Source organism: Saimiri boliviensis, chromosome 7 (assembly GCF_048565385.1).
Source record: "Saimiri boliviensis isolate mSaiBol1 chromosome 7, mSaiBol1.pri, whole genome shotgun sequence".
In the NCBI taxonomy this organism is placed as follows: domain Eukaryota; kingdom Metazoa; phylum Chordata; class Mammalia; order Primates; family Cebidae; genus Saimiri; species Saimiri boliviensis.
Window position 1 is genome coordinate 9957280 of NC_133455.1, and position 24106 is coordinate 9981385.

At 44.3% G+C, this 24106-nt stretch overlaps 1 protein-coding gene across 1 annotated transcript in view; it reads left to right on the plus strand.

Annotated features, from left to right (window-relative positions):
• Positions 1-24106, plus strand: part of VPS37B (VPS37B subunit of ESCRT-I) — a 30565-nt gene that overhangs the window by 1079 nt on the left and 5380 nt on the right. Inside the window, exon 2 of the mRNA XM_039471736.2 lies at positions 23423-23594. Within this exon, the coding sequence (XP_039327670.1) occupies positions 23423-23594 (172 nt within the window). The remainder of the gene's footprint in view (positions 1-23422; positions 23595-24106) is intronic.

Below are 24106 nucleotides of genomic sequence, written 5' to 3' on the forward strand. Positions count from 1 at the left end.
GAAAACGAAGGTGGGAAATTTTGTGTGGCTGGCTTTGTATCACTGTGTCCCACGTATCTGGGACTAAGAAAGGTTCCTGGAGCTGTTTTGGGAGAAAGATAAAATGGGGGTTTGGGGCTGGCTGCCAACCCTCAAGTCTGAGAGTTAAGCCCTGCCCAGCCCCTGGAAGGCATGTGCCAGCCAGCCCTTGTTTCTGGTTATCTGCCTCCGTACCTTGAGATGTGGTTTGTTCTTGGGTAACTGACTTCATCCTTGCAGATTTGCAGTGTGGGCTCCTCTTCTCTCAACGCATTTGGACTCATTCTCGGAAAGTCTGATCTTACGGGTCTGGGTCTGCTCCAGGCAGGTGGACCCAGGCTAATCCCAGCTCTTCCTGGCCCATCTACCACTCCTCCTTTTTGTCTCTGAAGTCTGAGTCTTCCCACGCCTACAGTGCTGAGCCTCTCACCCAGGAGCCTGTGTGGGGGCTTTTGGCTTTCTTTCCGAAGCAGGATTGTTCAGCACCAAGCCAGCCCCCTTGAAAGAGAGCTTGTATGGAGGTTGCACATTCAAAATCCCTGGAAAACCCTCAACAGATCATTGTCCAGAGCTACAGAGAGGCCACTGTAGTAAGATGGTATCAGTCTTTCCATTAATACACCCCTTGTATTCATGGGCTTTGTAACTTGGCACATATGACGTGGCTCTGAGATGCAGTTTACCTCCTTTATGGTCTCCATGTGGGACCTTCCATTTTAGGGAATAATAAGTGACAAAATCCATCTTTCTTAGCTGAATGAGTTCCGTGTCTCCAAAGAAAGAAAATCTTTTGCTTAGTTTCTCTGCTTTTCAGTTGCTGGGAGACCTTTTGTTGATTGTCAGCAGGGTTTTTCTGGTTTAATAATAAAATGCTGGTATATTTTTCTAATGTGTAACACTGCCTACAAGTTATTTTGGTTATGTGACTATTCGATTGCAGTAAGAACGGAGTACTGTAGCTGTATTGGTGGAACGTTAATAGAAATAAACTGTCTTTATAGTGGAGGGAAGATTGTAGAAAGAGTCAAGTTCATTCGGTTCACTTGGAGGCTGTTAGGGACAGCCTCACCTGTTTCCTCTACCTTAGGACCTGAAGATTGTTTTTTAAAGAGAAAGGTAAATTCATCTGGCAGGATTTGTTGTTGTTGTTGTTGTTGTTGTTGTAGCATAAAAGTGACCTTCATATCGAAATACCCAACAGAAGTGTTGAGGACTGAGCGAATCCACTTATTAGCCTGCATAGTTCATGTGAAATTACTCAGCAGTAGTTTGCTTTTCTGGGTGTAGTGCTTTTAAAACAAGGAAACAACTTGAAAACCAAAATACCTTAGCTCATCTAGTGAGGATCACTGTAGATCCTGTTGTCCTGGTATTATGTGTTGCCTTTCTCAGGGAATGGCTGTAAAGTGAACAACTGAAATTTTTAGTCATGGTAGTTTTGCTCACGTGGTAAAGCTGTGCATTGGTTTATGTTGGGGGTGATTGTGAGACATGGTAGAAGAAAATATTTTATGAACTGTTCACTTTTGACCAAATGGAACATTAGTGATGGCATGTTAAAGAACATTCTGGCTTTGGAATCACACACTCCAGACTGGACTTGGCCACATCCCAGCTGTGTGATTGCAGGCAGTCACTTCACCTGTCTTAGTAGCTGTTGGAAAAGGATAATATGACAGTAATACCTATTTCATAGAGCTAATGTGAGGATCAGGTGAGAGAGTTAGTGCCTGTTAGTACTTAACACAGCTTATCAGTAGGGCTCAATAAAAAATAATTGCAATAGTTAATAATCACTTGTATTAATAGTTCTCTCATGAAAGATGACTGACAGTCAATAGCACATCATCCTGAAAGTTACTAGGATCCCATTTCAAGAATGTTGAGTAAATTATGATTTGCAGTTAGCCTAAGAAACATTTACCTTTTCCTTTTTTTTGAGAAAGGATCTTTCTCTGTGCCCCACACTGGAGTGCAGTAGTGCAATCTCCATTCACTGCAACCTTTGCCTCCTCAAGTGATTCTCGTTCCTCAGCCTCCTGCGTAGCTGGGCTTACAGGTGTGCGTCACCACGCCTGGCTAATTTTTATATTTTTAGTAGAGACAGGGTTTCACCATGTTGACCAGGCTGGTCTTGAACTGGTGGCCTCAAGTGATCTGCCTACCTCGGCCTCCCACAGTGCTGACATTACAGGTGTGAGCCACCATGCCCGTCCCACCCCCCATTTTATTTTTTGAAATCTTTTCTTTAAGAGACAAGAGTTTCTCTTTTCCCCAGCCTAGAGTGCAGTGGCAAGATCATAACTTACTGCAGCCTGGAACTCTTAGGCTTAAGAGAGATCCCCCTGTCTCAGCCTTCCAGGTAGCTAGAACTACTGATGCCAGGTGGTTTTTTTTTTTTTTTTGGAGACAGAGTCTGGCTCTGTCACCCTAGCTGGAGTGCAGTGGCTGATCTCGGCTCACTGCAACCTCTGCCTCCCAGGATCAAGGGATCAAGCAATTCTCCTGCCTCAGTCTCCTGAGTAGCTGGGATTACAGGCGCCCGCCACCATGTCCCACTGATTTTTTGCAGTTGTAGTAGAGATGGGGTTTCAGCATGTTGGCTGGGCTGGTTTTGAACTCCGGACGACCTCAGGTGACCTGCCTGCCTTGGGGTCCCATAGTGCTAGGATTATAGATGTGAGCCACCACACCCAGCCGCCAGCAGCTAATTTTTTAATTTTTGTTTTTTGTTTTTTGCTATGTTGCTTCTTAAACACCTGGCCTTAAACCATCTTCTCACTTTGGTTCCCCAAAGTGCTGGGATTATGAGCCACCATGCCCAGCCATTTACCTTTCTATGGTCAAAATGATTATGTATTTGAGTAAGTATAGGATGAAATGATAAATAAAATAGACCTTTCACAGCATAGAATCTCTTAACCTGAACCGAAGGGTTTCTTTCCTTTTTTTTTTTTTTTTTTTAATTGGCAGAAGGAGTGTTTTAAATTGTAGAGTAAGACTTCTTTAAGCCTGAAGGGATATTTTGTGGAGGCTGGAAAATGTGGCTAGGTTTTGAAGGCATTCACTGTCAGCTTTAAGTGCAGCTGTTTATTATGCTTCACTTACATTGTTTTAATTGTGATGTGTCAGTTTCAGTGCAGTTTAAGTAGTGAACATGATTTCAGAGCTCCAGTCCTCATTTTCTGGGCCTGTGTGTCAGTTTCTCTCTGCCCATTCCTCCTGTTCTTTATGCAGGTCCCTAAATGTAGTATATCCTTTGTGATCATATGCTCTTTCTTGTGCTGTAGGCTGACGTTTCATATGCATGTATTTTATTTTTATTTAAAGTTATTTTTACATGGCAGTGGAATGTGCCTTCATCTGTCCACATTAACCCCATTGGACTTGCAGGGCACTCCCTTAAAAGGAACTGTCGCTTACGGGATTAGGCAACTAAACCAGACCTCTTGAGTCACTTCTCCACTGTGCTTTCTGAGGAATAGCTGATTGGTTGCTGCTAAAGATTTCACTAATGATTCAAGTTGGGGATCTTTGTTCCCATGGCATGAAAATGCCCATGCCCCCATGCAAAAATGCTGAGGGTCTGAAAGACAGATTGTTCTGTGGAAAGTAAAGAGCTCTGGTCTGGACTGAAGCTGTTTCCCTAAGGCGTGTTCGGGTGTGATTTGTGTGTGGGGCCGAAAGCTACCGCATGAATCATAATGGCTCATTGAAATGTAGTGACCTTGCTTTAAATCCAGGGACTGCTTCCTGCACACACACTCAGAATGCTGGTGAGACTGTGTTTTAGAAGCTAAGGTTTACACTCTTGGAGTATACTACTACTGGTGTTTGTTTTCATCCATGTTGGATAATCATTATGTACGTGGAAAGGTTTCAACTTTTATGTTTAAATCTTCTTTTTCATGGACCTTTTACTTGAGTAAAAAATTACTGTGCCTAGGAATATGTTCTGAAATTCAATTGTATATCTTTTTTTTTTTTTTTTTTTTCTAAGTGAGGCGTCAGGATTTCATGGAAAGCATGAAGCTGCGTTGTATGACCTTCTTGACTTAAACCCTGTGCTTCATTTTCCTCAACTGTAAAGGAAGGATTATAATACAGCAATCTTTTAGAATACTTGTCACAACAGAATTGGTACAGAGGAAACATTCAGTTGAGGCCACCTCCCCTTCCTTCAGAAGCAATTTTGAGAATATGTAGACTGGCTTAGATGAAATTTGATCCATTTCATTGCTCTTTTGCATTTGCTGAAAGTGCAGTCGGGGTGGCACTGCACAGTGGTTGGAGTCAGAACTGGCTTTTGATACCGTCAGTGTGACCTTTGACAAGTATTTAGTCTTTTTAATTGTTGTTTCCTCACTGGAAATTAAGGAGAAAATAACAATCACCTTTTTAATAGCACTGTTGGGTAGATAAAATGAGATAAGTATGTAAGATGCCTAATATGGTACTTAGCACAGAGTGAACACTTGGTAAATAGTTCTTGTTAGCTAAAAGGCGTAGTCTCCTTGATGCCCAAATGGAAGATTCCATTTCAGTTCCGCAGCTATTGAACACTGCCGTGTGCAGGGCATTATAAAGGACAGCTATACAAATAGGGCATAACCCCTAGATTATAATTTGGGAATAAACTAAATACAGAAATATCTGCAATACAAGAGAGAATAGAGTTTCTGTTAGGGAAGATGAAGGGTTCTAGAGATGGATGGTGGTGATGGTGGCACAGTAATGTGAATGTACTGAATGCCACTCAGCTGTCAGCTGCTCTCTTCAAAATGGTTACGATAGAAAATTTTATGTATACTATACCACAATTTTTTAAAAAACAGAGTAAGAAAAAGGCCAGGCTGGGTGCAGTGGCTCACACCTGTAATCTTAGTACTTTGGGAGGCCAAAGTGGGAGGATTGTTTAAGCCCAGTAGTTTGAGACCAGTCTGGGCTATATGGCAAAACTCCATCTCTACAAAATAATAATAATAATAATAATAATAATAATAATGCTATCTGGGCATAGTGCCTCACACCTGCAGTCCCAACTATTCAAGAGGCTGAGGTGGGAGGATCGTCTGAGCCTGGGAGGTTGAGACTGTGGTGAACCATGATCATGCCACTGCACTTCAGCCTGGATGACAGAGTGAGACTGTCTCAAAAAAAAAAAAAAGAAAAGAAAAGAAAAAGGCCAGATGTGACTTATAAATGACATTGAAGTTCGGATGAAGAAAGTTGTCTGGCTAGATTAGGTTTCTGATGCAAGAGACAGACTTTTTTTTTTTTAAACTTAGGTCCCCACAAAACAGAAGAGACAGACTTTTGATAGGTAAGCATTAAGAAAATAAATTATTGGCCGGGCACGGTGGCTCCAGCCTGTAATCCCAGCACTTTGGGAGGCCGAGGTGGGTGGATCACAAGGTCAAGAGATCGAGACCATCCTGGTCAACATGGTGAAACCCCGTCTCTACTAAAAATACAAAAAATTAGCTGGGCATGGTGGCGCGTGCCTGTAATCCCAGCTACTCAGGAGGCTGAGACAGGAGAATTGCCTGAACCCAGAAGGCGGAGGTTGCGGTGAGCCGAGATCGCGCCATTGCACTCCAGCCTGGGTAACAAGAGCGAAACTCCGTCTCAAAAATAAATAAATAAATAAATAAATAAATAATTAAATAGAATAATATCTACCAGAGGGCACAGAGAATATAGAACATTGTGTACCTGCCACCCAGCCAAGGAAGTGAACGCTGCCAACCTGGCAGAAGCCCCTCACCCCGTGTGCTCTGCCCTCAGTGTGCTCTTCCTCATGCCCACTGATTGAATTAGAGATTTATTTCTCTAAGTAGGCTTTTGATGGACAAAAATGGGGGCTCAGGAGGAAGTGACACAGGCACAGAGGCAGGAAAGCAGGGACGGGTTGTCTGACGAGTTCTTGTCTAGTTTGGCCAGATGGCATTTGCTTGTATGTAGAGAAATGACAAGAAATAGGGCTGGTGAGGGAGAGTGTCAGGGTGTGCTCCCTGTGGTGGTTAATTTAGGGAGCAGGGAGCCTCCTGACCATTTTGGAGCAGAGAAGCAGTTGGATGAGACTGCTGTTTGGGAAGGTTAATCTGGCGGCAGAGCATGAGCTGGATTAGCATGAGAGACTCCTCGAAGGGCAGGACCAGGTTGGCGGTGGAAGTAGGGGTTAGGAAGAAATTAGGATTTGAGCTAGGGCTCTGGGAGAGGGATTCAGACCAGCTGGCCGGACTCCCTTTCTCATGTCCCCTCTCCTGCTGACCTTCTGAAGTGCTTTCCCCACTTCAGTCACAGACACATGGCCCCTGAACTGCTTTGTATACCTCTCCTTTGGCACTTGACACACAGTTGGTAAGTCTGGCTTACCAGACTTACTGGCTTGGGGGCTGCATTTTGTCATGTTTGTCTTTTTGTCCTTGGCACCCAGCACAGTGCCTGGCACCCAGGATGTGCCTGGTTAGTGCTACTGAGTGAGTGGTGTTAACTGGGCTTCAAGTAGAAATGAGTAGGAGACGAGGCCATGGTGAGTGGGGAGGGGAGGGTCAGTGGGGTGCAGGAGGGAGGGCGTCATTGAGGCTGGGTTAGGCCGCGTGTGAGGGACAGGCAGGGTTCTGTCCTGCAGGCAGCTGGAGTACGGTACTGGAGCTAAGGGGGAATGCTCTGCTTGGAGATAGAAATTCGAACCACTCCATGCCTGTAATCCCAGCACTTTGGGAGACTGAGGTGGGTGGGTCATGAGGTCAAGAGATGGAGACCATCCTGGCCAACATGGTGAAACCCCGACTCTACTAAGAATGCAAAAATTAACTGGGCATGGTGGTGCAAGCCTGTAGTCCCAGCTGCTTAGGAGGCTGAGGCAGGAGAATTGCTTGAACCTGGGAGGTGGAGGTTGCAGTGAGCTGAGATTGTGCCACTGCACTCCAGCCTGGCAACAGAGCGAGACTGTGTCTCAAAAAAGAAAAGAAATTCAAGCCACTCTTCTCCAAGTGCTTGTGGAAATCAAAGACAATATAAAAGTTTGAAAGACCGCTAGGAGCTATTAGTGGGTTAGGAGAAGGAAAGAAGTGCAATTGAAGGAAGGGGAGAAACAAGAGAAACAAGTCAGATGACCTAACGTCCTGTTAGAGACTGGCCGGAAGAGGAACCCAGTAGACTGCACTGTTTGACGCTCACTGGTCTGTTGTATGCAGAATGGTTGTGCTCTTGAGCTGAGGAATGCCAGCCTTGTTGCCTGTTTGGCTTTGATTATAGTATTTGTAGCAGAACGTCGCTATGGGGATTCATGCCAGGTGTGCAGTGGGAGGTGATCTAGAAGACCGTATGTCAGCCACTCGTAGGTCATCCCTGGCGCTCAGAACATGCTGAGACAAGAGTTCTCATTGCTTTATTTCCTTCTCTAGCTATGTGAGTTTTCATCGTTATCCAGGAGGACTGTCTTAATGATACAAAAGCAGAAGAAAGGTCTTTGTAGAATTTCTTCTAAGGGAAGAATGAAAGTAAAAAGGTCACTTAACTTTGCTGTCTTTAGGTTCCATTACATTGTGTCAAGGTAAAGCTTTTCAAAGTATTTGTCATGGAATTGTGAGGAACGTTGTCCGTTACTTTGTCAAAGAGTTTATGTGAAAGTGGGTATTTGAATAATTTGTTGTATTTCAAGCAGCGTTATAGCTAATGTTTCTTTCAAATCATTTATCTCCAAGGTTAACTCATGGCACCTCGAGATTATATTTATATCCGCAGCCCAGTGCCTAGGATAGTAGAGGGATATAGTGCTAATTCATGTTTGTCCTCAGAGCTGGATGTGGTGGTTCACACCTGTAAGTCCAGCTACTCCAAAGGCTGAGGTGGGAGGATCTCTTGAGCCCTGTGAGTTTGAGACCAGCCTGGACAACATAGTGAGACCCTGTCTCTAAAAAAATTTTTTTTTAAGTGGGCTAACATGTTTGCCATCAGGTAGCAGTTTTCATTGATGTGAACATGACTGAGGTCAAGGAAGTTTATTCATATACCCAACCTTTGTGGAGCACCTGTGGTATGCCACTTAGGGGATGTGAAACCGGTAAGCCACATAGTTTTCATCATTTAGGATCGTGCAGGTGTACAGGGTACGTGTGAAACAGTAGTGAGGCCTATACGCTGGTAGGGGGAGATCCAATAAGCCTTTGGAAGGTGGGGAGTCAGCAGGGCGTGTTTTCTGGAGATGAATGACTCATAAGCTGTGATTCAGAGAATGAGTTAAGAGTTAAACAGGTAATGAGCGAGAAGGGCTCCCAGGCATATGGGAGGAACAAAGGCACCTAGGGAAGCAGCCAGGACAGAGTGTGTGCCTGCCCGTAGGAATATTACAAGCATGGCTGGAGGAACCGGGGCAGGGCGTAGTAGGGGCTGAGTACCAAGAGACATTCAGGGACCAGATGGTCTCATCTGCCCTGTTAAGGAGCTTGGGCTTGATCCTCTAGGCAGGGAGCCGTTGGAGGATTTAAGGCAGGGAGTGCTGTGGTTGGTCACACTCGCCGTTTACGTAGATGATTCTGGCAGCCAGGGGAAGGATGGATTTGAGGGGGATGAGATTAGAAAGCTGAGAGATGAGTTAGGAGGCTGAAAGATGGTTGATAAAAATGATCTTTGAGCAGCTGAGATAACCAACTTCAAGGACATATGCTGGACTCACAGCGAGCCTGCTGAGTCTTGCTTTGTGAACAGTTCAAATGATAATTCACTTAGTCATATGGTTTATCTGCCAGTGGCAAATGTTAAAAGACTGTAGGGAAAAATTAGAAGAACCGATAGTATCATCAAGAAATAAGTGACAGAGAAAGAGGAGGCAAAAGTTATAAAGCGGCACAAAAATTGGAAAGTCAGCTGTTGAAGCATCGCAGTTAAGACAGGTTTCGGGTTGTTAGGAAGCTTCAGCGCAAGTATTTAACCTTCCTAAATGCCAGTTTCCTCCTCTTTAAAATGGGAGTTAGTAATACCATCCTTACTGAGTTATTCTGGGGATTAAATAAGATAATATTTATAAACTGTTTTATACCATGCCTGGCAGGAAAAAGAACCCAGTAAATGGAAGCTATTACTGTGAATACGTTTTGTGGCCGTTTGATTAGGGTAGTGTTTCCCATAGATCTCTAATTCTGTGCATGTTAATTGTATTATAATTACATTAAAAAGAGTTCCACGGTAAATAAATTTGGGAAACCTGTGAATTAAAGAGGGGTTTGTTTTTTGAGACAGGGTCTCGCTCTGTCTCCCAGACAGTTAGAATGTGGTGGCGTGATCACAGCTTACTGCAGCCTCCATCAAGTGAGCCTCCCGAGTACCTGGGATTACAGGCACTTGCCGCTATGCCTGGCTAATTTTTTTGATGTCTAGTGTAGATGAGATCTTGCTGTGTTGCCTGGGCTGGTCTCAAACTCCTGAGCTCTAGCAATCCTTCTGCCTTGGCCTCTCAGGTGTTGGGATTATAGCTTGAGCCACCACACTGGCCAAGAGGGCTTTTGTTTTGTTTGTTTCTTCTGCGAGGGTGTGTGGTGAAGCGCCAGAGGGGAAGCCTACACAGTATTTCTCATCACACTTGATTGCAGAGCTCTTAGGAAGCCTTACGGGACTGAGTCCCTGGGGCATGCTTTGGCAAATGCTTATTTAGGGAAGAAACATATCCGTCTGCTTTCATAGCCCAAGGGTATTGCTCTATCAGAGACAGCACCATAGTTACTTGATATTCATAATGACAATTCTACATCATCAAGGAAAGCTATCTTAGTTTCATGTACTCTGTTTAAGAAGGCAGGGAAGTTTGATAGTATGTTTTATTTGTGATCCCAACTAATCAAACCTTTAAAATAATATTTTTTCATGTTTATTATAGAAAACTTGGAAAATACAGAAAACCATAAAGAAGAAAAGTAAAATCACATTATACCACTACCCAGAGATAAACGCTGTTAACAAAGCATTTAGGGTTTTTTTCTTTGTTTTCTTCTTTTGGGATGATTCTGTATGTAGAGTTTTTGTTTTATTTTAACCTAAAGTTATACTCTGGGCATTTTCTTTTTAAATCAGAGTATTGTTACGTGACGTGATTTTTAACAGTTACACGATATTTCATTATGTGAATATGTCATTTGTGTAACCATTCCTTTATTGGATATTTAGGCACTTTTTTGCTGTTATAAATTATAATGCAGTTAACATGTTTGAAATCTGTTTAAAACAAATCTGTTAAAGTGATCAACATTTAACTTTTTTTTAGTAAGTCTTAAGTAGGCAATTTTAGGAAGAGTATCTGATCCCCTACATGAGATATGATTATATAGTTTTTTTGTTATGAAATTTCAGTGGCATAATCTCAAGTAACAGATTCTCTTTTGACTAATCCCTTTCTCTACCCACAGACTGAAAAAAAGTTCCGTTATTAGAATAGCCTTTTCTCGTTTTAACAGAATAGAAGATGAGTAATTGGAGTCATTTGAGTGTTAAATTTTATCTGTTGAACCAAATTCTGAGTCAGGTGTTGGAAAGTTCTGTCATGATAAATTTTAAATGTAAAAACAAAACTGTCAAAAGATACAGTCTTAATAAATATAAATCGAAGGGTTCACCTGGATAGGCACTTTCTTATTTGCACCTGTGTAAAGACTAGTCCAAAAAATTCTCAGACGTGAATTTCCAGAAATTGTGGTAAAAAGGAAATAGAGATGGGGTGGGGAGAAACAAACCTAAGCTCTTTCTGAACAAATGAACGCTTTGGTTGTTGGTCCTGGCCAGAAACTATTAATAAGAAAATTAGACTTTAGGAATTCTGTCTTCCATAAGCTGCTTTTTTTTGGGATAGGAGGGAAGTAGAAGCTATTAACTGACACCCCTCATGGTCCTGTGGTCATGACTAGGTGTCTGGACATTTCTGCTTCCACACCGGAATCTCATAAAGGGTCAAATGTGTTTGCTTCCAGATCCGTTCATTCTGTTTTTGGGAAATAGTAATGCTGTGATCTCATTAAATCCTGGGGCAGCTGATGAACTGGGAGTGAAAAGAGAAAGTCATTTCTACAGAAACTGTCAACTGAGTGCTTTGGAAAGCATCCGTTAATATAAATTGATTTTCTTGAAAGAAAACTTGCTGGTGAATTAGGTGTGGACTAGATAGGGGGATATTTTATAGCCTGTGCCAGTTACCAGAACCATTCACACCTGTTATTGTATTTCTTTATTACTGACAGTGTTATCAACATAATAAGTCCAAGAAGAAGGGAGAGCTTGTTTTTCCTCTGAGTATTAGAAAGTATGTCTTCTGGCTGGGTGCAGTGGCTCACGCCTGTAATCCTAGCACTTTGGGAGGCTGATGTGGGGGGATCATGAGGTCAAGAAATCGAGATCATCCTGGCCAACATGGTGAAATCCGGTCTCTACTAAAAATACAAAAATTAGCTGGGCCTGGTGGCACGTGCCTGTAGTCCCAGCTACTCGGGAGGCTGAGGCAGGAGAATTGCTTGAACCCGAGAGGTAGAGGTTGCAGTGAGCTGAGATGGTGCCACTACACTCTAGCCTGGTGACAGAGCGAGACTCCGTCTCAAAAAAAGAAAAAAAAATAATGTCTTCTAGGAAAAACCAAAACCCAACCCTGGTAAGTTGTGCCTGCCAGCCCTAGAAACTGTCAAGTGTGTCACTTTCTGTCTTCCCTAGGAATAGTCCGTTTATTTTCAAGCCTAGCTTTTTGTATTTCTGTGGTTAGCTGCAGTTAGACTTATCAATTTTTAGATTCACATCAGCTACATATGGAGGGGATCGTTTAAGTCTAAATCCCACTGTCTGCTCCTTTTGGAGGGAAGCAGGTTTTCTCTCAATAATGATTTTGATGTCTCCAATCAAAAATAGCTATCTTTATTAATCTAATAGTTGGAAGTTAGAGGTTCTGTGTGCTGAGTAAGTTGTTTGGTGGAACATTCGATAAGCAGCTGGTAAGTTTCCTTCCTGAGTGGGCTGTAGCCTTGGAGATGGTTTCACACAGCCCCCAGGATTGTCATATTTTAGGACTGTTTCATAATGTTCTCCGATTCTTTAACTATATTTCTGTATTTTCAGATTTTTTAATTTCGTCAACATGTTAAATAGCCTAAGTCTGCACTGTTCCCCCCCAATAAAACCTAAGATTTGAATTGAATTAAGCCAGATTAATGTGTTTACAGCACATTTGTGGGATATTGTAGGCTTGGATTACAGGCTTCACCTGAAGGCCTGAATTCAGGTGGAGACTGGTGAAATTAGTTTATCACTGAGAATATCTTTTTACTGAATGAAGGTGAATTTGGGCTTTTAAATAACCTAGCCTTTAATGTAAAGCCCAAATTCAAATTGCATGTTACTTTGGTGAAATTTACCTTGAAATTCGTTGGTGGGATAAATCAAGTATAGTAAAATACAAAGAGATGCAATTAACCTAGCTGAATGCTTGCCAGCCTTTCTTTATCAAACCTAATCCATAAGCTTGCTGTATTTAAGGTCTTAATGTCATTTGAGAACATTTCTACTAGTAGAATAGTACAAAAGCTAAGATTTGTTTCATTCTTTTTCTTTGTGTTATATAGATAACTTTGTATTTAATTTTATCTGGAGAGGAAAAGATCAAAATCAGATTTCCCACCAAGAATAACTAGTATTGCTTTGAAAAGGGCCAGCTGAGCTTGGGGGCAACAAATGTACAGGATGGATCTTAGACATATTTTACTGGAGAGCAGGGCAGCAGTGGCATCCCAGAACGACGAGCCTTCTATCAGAGATAAAATTTTCATTACTTGATAATGATACTCCCAAAAAGCTTATTGGTCATTTTTGGAGATTGTTGCTCAGGCATGAACTCAGTCTTCAAAAAGTTGGTTTAAAAAGAAAAAATAGAGGAAAGAACCAAGCATTTATCCTGCTTTTTGTGTATAAACTATATTTCACATAGTCAAATAGATGAGGCAGAAAGCTCCTTACAGAAAAAAAAATCGAGTCAACACATGCAGAGGATATTAAAGGATTATTGTTAATTTTGCTAAATGCGATTATGGCATTGTCGCTAGGGTTAAAAGTTCTTACCTGTTAGAAGTATTATAACATTTTTAAGGGTAAATGATGATGATGCTTGAAGTTTGCTTTAAACTACATTAAAAAAAAAAGTGAGAGTATAGATGAAGCCAGATGGGCAAATGTTGCTAATTGTCGAACCTAGGAGATGGTTATACATAGTTTCATCGTACTCATCTCTAGACTTTTGCTTTTGAAAGTATCTTCAATAAAAGGTTCTTTAAAAAGATTGTAGCCCGTGAGCAGTTGCTCACACCTGTAATCCCAGCACTTTGGGAGGACGAGACTGGTGGATCACAAGGTCACCAGGCTGAGACCAGCCTGACCAACATGGTGAAACCCCGGCTCTACTAAAAATACAACAGTTAGCTGGGCGTGGTGGTGCGCGCCTGTAATCCCAGCTACTCAGGAGGCTGAGGCAGGAGAATCCCTTGAACCTGGGAGGTGGAGGTTGCAGTGAGTCGAGATCGTGTCACTGCACTCCAGCCTGGGTGACAGTGAGACTGCATTTCAAAAAAAAAAAAAAAAAAAGGAGTATAAATAGGAATGAACCTTAAATGATTGTTGTTATAACTTGAAAATAGAGAAATAGTAAACTAATAAATTTCCATTTGATCCTGTGCTGGAGTGCAGTGATGCAATTATAGCTCACTGTGGCCTTGCCCTTCCTGGCTCAAGCAATCCTCCTTCCCCAGCCTCCCCAGTAGTTGGGACCACAGATGTGTGCTGCCACACCTGGCTCATTTTTAATTGTTTGTAGAGATGGGGTCTCACTCTATTGCCGAGGCTGTTCTCCAAACAAAACTCCTGGTCTCAAACAGTCCTCCTGCCTGGGCCTCCCAGAGGATTAAGGGCATGAGCCACTGTACCCCGTGTAATTTATTTTTAGAGATAGGGTCTCACTAGGTTGCCCAGACTGGCCTCAAACTCCTAGGCTCAAGTGATCCTTTTGCTTTAGCCTCCCTGTAGCTGAGGCTACAGTTGTGAGCCACTGCACAGCAGTAAGATTGCAGTCCGGAGGGAGTTACTGGCAGTTCTAACTTTGACAGCTCACTTAACCTTCCTAAGATTGTATTTCCCGTCTCTTGAGTAAAATGAGGATCAGTTTGTCTCACTGTCACAGAGAGGACAGAGTGGAGACGGTAGAACTAAGAGAAGGTGGCACATGCTAGGCATGCTCAACAAATGTCAGCAAACTGTATGGAAATGTGGAAGATGCTGACAAGAGCAAAGTTTTCAGATCAGCACCAGTAACTTGGTTTATTTAAGTTGTTAAAGTCACATCTGTTTTGATTTTTCCCCTTTTACTCTCTTGAGCCTTTTACTGGAAAAGCAGATGCAGTCTGGGGCTGCATTGCTGCAGTACAAAGTGAATGGCACCCCCCCGGAGTTGGGTGGTGCACAATACTCTGTGCCTTATATGGGAGGGTGGGCTCCACTGAGACTCTGAGCCAGACTCCCTGTGATAATGGTGTCTCCCCCAAGCCTGGCACACTGAGGTGCTTCCCAAGTATTTCTTATATGAATGAACGAATGGACATGGGCCAGCCACTGTGTTGGAGCATGTTGTTGTGGCCCTGATGAGCTATAGGTATGGAAGCTTGGGAATTAGGGTTTTTCTGTTTGTTTTGTTTTTTTGTCATTTTTTTTTTCCTTTTTGTGGAGAATGGTGTCCAACTCTGTTGCCTAGGCTGGTCTTGATCATCTGGGCTCAAGCAGTCCTCCTGCCTCTACCTTCCTAAGTGCTGGGATGACAGGTGTGAGCTACGGCGCTCGTGTGTCAATTACACATGTGTCAATATAGTGTATTCCAGGCTCTCATGACAATAACATTACTGTAACATTCTGACCTGCTTTCTAAGTGGGAGAGGGCTGAATTTCAGCTGAAGAGAAGAGCCGCACAAAGCCAGCTTGTGTGTGTCTCCGTGTGTGTTGCGTGCCTCACGTTTCACCCCAGTAATGGGTAGCTTTGCTTTCCAGCTGTCAGTGTCATCATCTTAATTTTTTCCCTTTACATTTCACTGCCAGACCATTATCACTGCTATAGTAAGCTAGGAATTCAAGTAGTTTCCCAGTTGACGTCTGGTTGTTGATAATAATAAGCATCAACCCATGACGTTACTGTTTACAAATTTAATATAAACATTCAGAAAGGCTAATCTTCAAAAAAGCTTAGCAGGATTTTCACGATGACTGACAGTGGCCTGAGACCCCAGCCATGAAGATTCTTAAGGATGAAATAGAACAAGTTTTTTTTTTTTTTGTTTTTTGTTTTTGAGTGCATTGTCATGATCTCAGCTCACTGCAGCCTCTGCCTCCTGCATGGGACTACAGGTGTGCACCACCATGCCTGGCTAACGTTTGTATTTTTAGTAGAAACAAGGTTTCACCATGTTGGCCAGGCTGGTCTCAAACGCCTGACCTCAGGTGATCTGCCCACCTTGGTCTCTCAAAGTGCTAGGATTAGAGGTGTGAGCCACTGCACCTAGCCAAGCAAGTATTTAGCTACGTGCCTGTGTTGGCCTGGCTACTATGCTAGGTTCTGGGCACAGGGGAATGATTAAGACATGGTTCTGCTCTTAAGGGCCTGTATGGTCACCATCAGAAAGAGCGATGTGGGCTCAAATGTCATTTCACTTCATGGGGTAAACTGTTCCAGCTATCTCAGTCAGGTTTCTGGCAAGACATGGCACAGTCAGCATGAGGGATTGGCTAGGAGTTGAATAAAGGGATTCTCTACAAGGAGAGGGCAGCGTGGAGACCCCCAAAGCCTGGTGCAGGATTAGCAACAGCCATGCCCTGCTCACTTCCAAGCCTGAGGAGGGGCAAGGGAGTGGGCTGCGTTGGAGGAAGGGAGGGCGAGAGGAGCTGGCCCCTTCTCAGCCAGGCCTGGGGAGCACTCCTGATCCCCGCTGTCCCTTTTCATCTTCCTCCTGCCCTTGATCCTCATTGCTGAATCCAACCAGAACCTGAGAATGAGTGTCCCAGTGAAGGGTTGGTATAGTTCATCTAGGTGGTTGCTGGGGCACAGAGCAGGATAGACAGTGGTTCTCAAGAACGGGTGGAAGATTCTAGCACTGTACTAGTTTCCTGTGGCTGCTGTAACATGACCACAAGCTGGGCTTCCCCGTTCCGTCTGCTGGCGTCCCAGGCTTGTAACCACATGGTGCTGCCCCCGTCTTCACATGGCTCTCTTGTGAGTGAATAAATAGATGAACAAAAAAACACAGAGGGATACAGTGTGAATACAGTGAGGCCAGAGGTGTACTCTGTGAATATATGAGACACCCTTGAGTGGAATGCTTCCATAGATGGATTGTAGGAGGTGTGAATTGTATCTCAATCAAGCAGGGCTTCAGGGGATGCCCACCACTGAGGGTCTAGCTCCATGTGGCGTTGGTGGGGCTGGGGGAAGTTTAGAAAAGGCTCTGCCATTGCTAAAGCTTCCGTTAAGGTGGAGTTTGCAGCAGATATTTGGGTAGGAGGGCATTCCAGGCTAATTATCCAATGTGAGCAGAGTCTTGGCGGGAAGAGCATTTTATCTTTCCGGACCTAACGCTTGTTGTTCAACAAATACTTGCTTGTGGCTGGGCGCAGTGGTTTACGGCTGTAATCCAAGCACTTTGGGAGGCTGAGGTGAGAGGATTGCTTGAACTCAGGAGGTCAAAGCTGCAGTGAGCCATGACTGCACCACTGCATTCCAGCCTGAGCAATGGAACAAGACCCTGTCTCAAAAAATTAAAAATTACAATAAAGTTTGCTTGTTAAATAAAATGTGATTTCTTTACTTTGCATAAATACTGTGCCTTCTGAGAATGCTATAGATGCGGGCATATTTTGTTTTTATCCTAACACAGCCCAGATTCCAAGTACACACTGGATTTTGAGCATTTAAAGGACTTCCAGTGCTATTAAGGATTCCCATTTATTCATTTAAGTTTGCTAACCTAATTCAGTCATGTCACTTACTTAGTTTTTATGAGGATTATATTATAGTCTGAAGGGGTGAAAAAGAACTGCTATGAGTATCTTTTCATGAAGAAGATTTAGCTTGGAAATGTGGGCAGATTTGTCTGCCTTTGTGTTTAGGAAGGCACAATTATAATTACAGATGAAGAAGCTAGACTCTGGCCAGCTGGAATCAGAATTTCACATTGTAGAAGTGTCTGGTCTGGAAGGCATCCACCGGAAACCTACACCCTTGACCCAGCACTGGCCGCAGAGCTGCAGGCGGTCTCCCGTCCCTGCTTCTGCCCTGGGTGCCTCTCCTTTGCAGCTATGGCATGTGCAGAGGGGAGTGTAGATCTCTTTTCTTTCTTGTTGCTCACTCCCCCAACCCAAATAAATAATGACGTGTGCATTTGAGATAGTGTATGGTATAATGACATGTGCATTTGAGATAGTGTGTGGTATTCTTTTTTTTTTTTTTTTTTTTTTTTGAGATGGAGTCTTACTCTATTGCCCAGGCTGAAGTGCAATGGTGCAATCTTGGCTCACTGCAACCTCCGCCTCCCAGATTCAAGCGATTCTCGTGCGAGCCTCCCCAGTGGCTGGGATTATAGGCACCTGCCACCACATCTGGCTAATTTTTTTGGTATTTTTAGTAGAGGCGGGGTTTCATTGTTTTGGCTAGGCTGATCTCAAACTCCTGACCTCAAGTGATCTGCCCGCCTCGGTCTCCCAAAGTGCTGGGATTACAGGCATTAGCCACCGTGCCCAGCCAGACTGCGTGTTCAGAGACAGCTACATGTATTAATGTAAGCATCCCAAGAGAGAGACCTCCACATTTCTGCCTGGATAAGTATATATGATAATTTTTTAACTAAAAAAAAAAAAAAAAAAACAAACCCTTTTACTACAAAGTTATGTGTGCTCGCTGTAATGAATCAAGCATTGTGATAGTTAAAAGTAGAAAGTGGAAAATAGAAAAAAAATCACACCACTCGGGCTGCTGCTGTTACCCTGGGGTGAGCATGCTTCTAGGGAGCCCTCTGCACTCACGCACAGATAGGTGACAGAAATAAGTTGTTACAAGCTGGATCCTACTACAAATGCTGCTATTGGGATTTTTTTTCACTTATGAGAAGTGGAAGCTGAAGTGAAACTGAGTAAATTTATAAGAATGTTTCTTTACCACAGAGAGATTATTTCCTGAAAAGACTTTTCTATGGTTAAGAAAAAGGATCATGAGAACGATCAAGAGGTTGGCAGCACTGTTTTTGATCTCAGGTATCTGTTGGTGCCTACCATGAAGACAAAGATAGTGGCAACTTAAATTTTGTTTGTTGGTTTAGTCTGTTGCTTCCTAAAATACCTCTCTAAGCATTCTCAGATTTACTGTACAGATTTGGTCACAGACATTGAGACTGGAGTCAGTCTCAGAGGGGTGGAGAGTTGGGCGTATGTGGCCAGAGTGGCTGCCACCTGGGCCTTGCTGAGTAGTGTGTGCTGTGCCCGTGGAGGCCTCCCAGGCCTGTCCAGGCCAGCTTGCCTTTGCTTTGCAAATGAACAAGGTTGGTGTTTCTCCTCCCCTTTTATTGCCAACTGGAACAACAGAAAGATTGAAGAAAGAGTTTCTACATTGAATGCAGCATCGAGGGTGTGTTCTGGGCAGGTTATGAGTGCTGAAGAGTTTTAGCCAGTGCTTAAGAAAGGACATCCACCTTCAGCATCTGCATCCGGGCCATTGTCCCTACTGCCATTGTTCTGCAGGGTGCTGTGGGTATGCTCTGGGTGGCCACTTAGAATTTACTGTATTTGTCTGGGCGTGGTGGCTCATGCTTATAGTCCCAGCACTTTAAGGAGGCTGAGGCGGGTGGATCCCTCGAGGTCAGGAGATCAAGACCAGCCTGGCCAATGTGGGCAAAACCTCGTCTCTACTCAAAAAAACCAAAAAATTTAGCCAGGCAGTGTGCACGCCTGTAATCCCTGCTACTGGGGAGGCTGAGGCTGCGGTGAGCTAAGATCGTGCCACTGCACTCCAGCCTGGGTGACAGAGTGAGACTTATCTCAAAAAAAAAAAAAAAAAAAAAAGAATTTATTGTATTTATATATAAAAACATCTGAATATCCAAAGGATATTAAAAAATCACTGCCAGTTTAACATTTCTCAGTGGGAGTTGTTTTTTTTTTTTTTTTTTTGAGATGGAGTTTTGTTCTTGTTGCCCAGGGTGGATGGAGTGCGATAGCGCGATCTCGGCTCACTGTGGTCTCAGCTCACGGCAACCTCTGCCTCCCCAGGTTCAAGCAATTCTCCTGCCTCAGCCTCCTGAGTAGCTGGGATTTTACAGGCATGTGCCACCATGCCCGGTTAATTTTGTTTTTTTTTAATAGAAACTTGGTTTCTTCATGTTGATCTGGCTGGACTCGAACTCCTGACCTCAAATGATCCACATGCCTCAGCCTCCCAAAGTGCTGGGATTACAGGTGTGAGCCACTGCACCCAGCCTCAGTGTTTTATTTGGCCTCTTTTGATGCCTGGTGGCTTTCTGCATCCCACACAAAACAAATTGCCTCTTTTCCCCCAGAACCCAGAAATGTGGACAGATGAGTTGTCTTTTTATTATAGTTCATGCTTCCTTGTGTTCCTGTCTTCTAGGACTTTCTAATATGTAGGACAAATGATTTTGACTTGACTTAAACCCTACGGAAATAAGATTTTCTTTGTAGATGCATTTTTATGGTGAAACTAAAGCAATTAAGTTTTCAGCTTAGCGGTATGTATCACCAGGGAGCTTTGAAGACAATATCCATACCTCGGCCCCCTCCTGAAGAGCTTAATGGGTAGGGGTTGGTCTGGACATGGAGATTTTTTTTTTTTTTTTTTTTTTTTTTTGAGACGGAGTCTTGCTCTGTCACCCAGGCAGGAGTGCAGTAATGTGATCTTGGCTTACTGCAACCTCCGTCTCCCGGGTTCAAGCAATTCTTCTGCCTCAGCCTCCCAAGTAGCTGGGACTACAGGTGCACACCGTCACGACTGGCTAATATTTGTATTTTTGGTAAAGATGCGGTTTCATCATGTTGGTCAGGCTGGTCTCGATCTCCTGTGATCTGCCCACCTTGCCTCTCAAAGTGCTGGGATTACAGGTGTAAGTCACTGCGCCCAGCCTGGGCATTGAGATTTTTAACAGCAGCCCCTATACTCCCCAATAAATGGGGATGGTAAGGCACAGCCAAGGCTGAGGCTACTGCGTAGTATTCCAGGCTGCCTGCTGGAATGTTGGTGCTGCCTTGAGTGCGCCTTTCCAGTGGTTGTGGGGAGACAGGCACTTGCTGTGTGCTACCTTCTGAGGACTTTTCAGAAAATTCTGTTTCAAAATTACCGTGAGGTCCAGTATAAGACCCTCACTCAGACTCAGTCTCTAGTGACTTTCTGAAGTGAGTGCCTCTGCTTCATAAAGGATCTGAGGTACGCAGTGCTCGACAAATGTAGCTCGTTTTTAATTCCTCCAGTTTGTTACCTCCCTTATTTGCCAGGCTTGGCTTTGAGTGAGTTTTGGCTTTTTAGGGTTGGTGGGTGGGGTGGGGGGGCTCTCTGATTCATTCAGCAGATCTTCACTGAGAGGTAGATGTGTGCAAAGTGCTTGGGATGCTAAAGACGACAAGTGGGTCCTGTGTATTCAGTGTTGGGAGACAGACAGTGATTGAGACAACAGAGTTGACAGTTACGATGCCATGGAAGTGGGTGCTGAGAGGATGGCTGCTGGTGTAGGCAGGATGGTCAGGGACCTGCTTTCTCAGAACTTACTGGGAAGGGACGGCGGGGACCAGGCCATTTGGGGCCTCACAGATCAGGGCTGATGAGTTTGGCTCCATTTATGCTGACTCAGTTTATTTGAGGGTGGGAGTACTCCTGTTTCTCAGAATTCCCTGTGCCTAAACCTGGGCATGGCAGATGATACTTGCTCAGTAAACGTTTATTGAACAAAGAATTGATTGAAGTAAGAATGCTGGAGCGCACAGAGCTGTGGGGCCTGAGTGCAGCCTGGAACACGTGCCCCTCCTCATCCGTCAAGTGAGACCAGCAGGAGAAAGCCAGCTCAGCAGTGGCTGGTGGTTGTATTTATGGTTAACTTATTTTGAGATGCTGATAGTTTCACATGCAGTTGTAAGAGATAATAGAGAGAGATCCTGTGTCCCTTCCTCCCAGCCGCCCCCAGCAGTGACATCTGGTGAAATTCAGTGCACTCTCAGCACCAGGCTCGGGGCACTGATACTGCCAGGACACAGAACATCAGGACCACTCAGTCCCTAACCCTTCGTTGCCCTTTTATAGTCACACACACGCCGCTAATCTGTTCTCCATTTTTGTGATTTTGTATTTCAAGGGTGTTGTGTGCACGGGGTCGTGGGTGGATGGCCCTTTGGGGTTGGCTGTTTTCACTTAGTGTGAATCCCTGGAGCGTTATCAGTTCTACCAGTCAAGTTTGTTCCTTTTATTGCTGAGTGGTATTTTGTGGCTTGGCTGGCCCACTGCTTGTTTAACCATTCACCTGTTGAGAGACACCTGTGCTGCGCCTAGATTTTAGTTGTTAGGAATAAATGTTGCTCTCAACAGTCATGTGTAGGTTTTTGTTGAACATAAATTTTCATTTGTGTGGGATAAATGCCCAGGAGCACAATTTCTGGGTCATAGGGTAGTTACGATTCAGCCTCATTAAAAAGTGCCTGTTTTCAGAGTGGCCATACAGTGGTTTTTGTTTGTTCTTTTAAATGGCTTAATAATGGAAGGAAAGACGCTTCTGCAGGGCCTGACATAGAAAGCCCACGGAGAGCCACCCTGTGGGTGGGGAGGCGGGTGACGGGAGCCCCACTCCTTACCAGGAACCCGGTGAAACTGGGTCTTTCCAGGCCCAAGAGTCTCCTTTTTTGCTAAAAGCATCAGAAGAGGTGAAAGCATTTCTACCGCCCACGTTTCGGGAACACTTTTGGCTTTTACTTTATAGTCTGGAGAGAGGTTTGCTTTTCCACTGTCATGTAAATCCTGTCGGTTTTCAACAGAGCCTGATCTTTAGGGTCTTGTGCGAAGCTGTCGGTCTGGAGATGCAGATCACTGTCTGCTGAGATGAAAGGAGCCTTCTGCTGGGGTTAGGGATCTCCTCACTGAGGCAGGGATCCAAGGGCTTCCTTCTTTGTTCTCCGATTCCCTGAGCCTCTTCCCTGTGTGTATGGTGCGTGTGCACGTCTGTGAGCGCACTGGGAACTACGACAGCAATAAGTGGGTATGACTGGGGGTGGGGAGCGGAGGCAGCATAGCCAGGAATCTATACTTGAGCTACCAAGAGGAAGGAAGTAGCAGCAAAAATAGATCGGGTGGGGTGGTAGAAAATATTAAGGGGAAAATGAGATGCCTGGGGTGGGGTTGAAGAAGAGCTGCTTAAAGAGAAACGGGGACACACACTGGGTAAGGAATCGAGTGCTGTTGAAACAGTGCGGAAGGCGGTGGTGGCTGGGCTGTGGTAGAGGAAGCCGATCACGAGTGAGTGGAAAGGGAACTAGGGTACCGATGCGTTTGTGGTTTTTATTTTCTTTAAACATACTCTGGCTAAGTTTTGCTAGGAGTTTTTTTGCCTTTTTTCTCAGACCTTCCACTTCTTTCTTTCTCCCCTAAGTTTTGGGCAGACGGATTCTTTTCTGCCTACCAGTATAGCCTGTCATTGCTTGAAAGGACAGAATGAAACCCCCGCTGGGCAAAATACGTCTCCCCTTCCCCCAGCTTTTGGTCGGCTTTGCTCATCCACCAACAGCTAAATGATAGAAGGCTCCGAAGAGCTAGGATGGGCATGGGAGAGAACCAGGGTGGCTGGAAACAGTTAATTCCCAGGGTCTCTTCGGCTTGCTGGTTGGACCTCTAAGCCAGTTTATGAAGCCTGAATTGACATCATGCCAACTGGTCTCCTGCTGATAAAAGTGATTCTTTAACTTCCTCTGGAGCAGCAGAAACTTGTTTTGGAAAAAAAAAAAAAATAGAATTCTTAATTATGACAGCTGTTTATTTCTGCAAGCACAATGGCCGTAGTAAGGAACTCGAGTCACAGCAAAGCCCTGGCAGGGAGGGCTCTGCATGGAGTCACAGGACAAAGCCTGTCCTGGACACATGCTGGAAGGAAGTCAGCCTCACTCTTTACAATGGGTAGCAGCATCCAAATGAGAAACCAGGGGTCTTGGCTCTGGGTCTGTAGCATCTGCCAGGCATGCGGTGCCAGCCGTGGAGACCAGTGAGGTGGCAGCAGATGCAATGGGCTCCTGGGGTGTGCGTGGGGACCTCCGGGGTCTGCCTGGGAACTGATAGACTTTCATTTCTCATCATCTTGTGTGTTCCTTGCAGACGCAGAATGTTCAGCTTAACAAAGAAATGACACTTGCCAGCAACCGGAGCCTGGCAGAAGGAAACCTTCTGTACCAGCCCAAGCTGGACACGCTGAAAGCACACTTGACCCAGAAATACCAGGAACTCCAGGTTCTCTTTGAAGCCTATCAGATAAAGAAGACCAAATTAGGTAACTTTTCATGGGTGATCATTCAAGAATAAAGAGTTGAGAGAAGGACACATTTTCAAGCTATTGCCCTGTCAGGAGAGAAATATTATGGAAAAATTTCAGATTAAGACAGTGACTCCACTGCAATGAAGTAGAGTCATTGAAATATGTATATATTTTTTAATTTTAGAGACAGGGTCTTGCTCTGTCACTGAGGCTGGAGTGCAGTGGCACAACCATGGCTCACCGCAGCCACTCGACCTCCTGGGCTTAGGTGATCCTCCCGCCTCAGCCTCCTGAGTAGCTGGGACCACAGGTATGCACTACCCCAAGCCAGCTACTTTATTTCATTTTTTTGTGGAGAGGTCATCTTGCTTTGTTGCTGAGGCTGGTCTTGAACTCAAGAAGCCATCTTCCTGCCTTGGCCTCACAAAGTGCTGCTCTTGTAGATGTGAGCCACTGTATTGACCAGTCTATGTATAGAATATGGAAGCCCCAGACCTGCGGCCTCTCTGCACTTGCAGTTCTGGAGG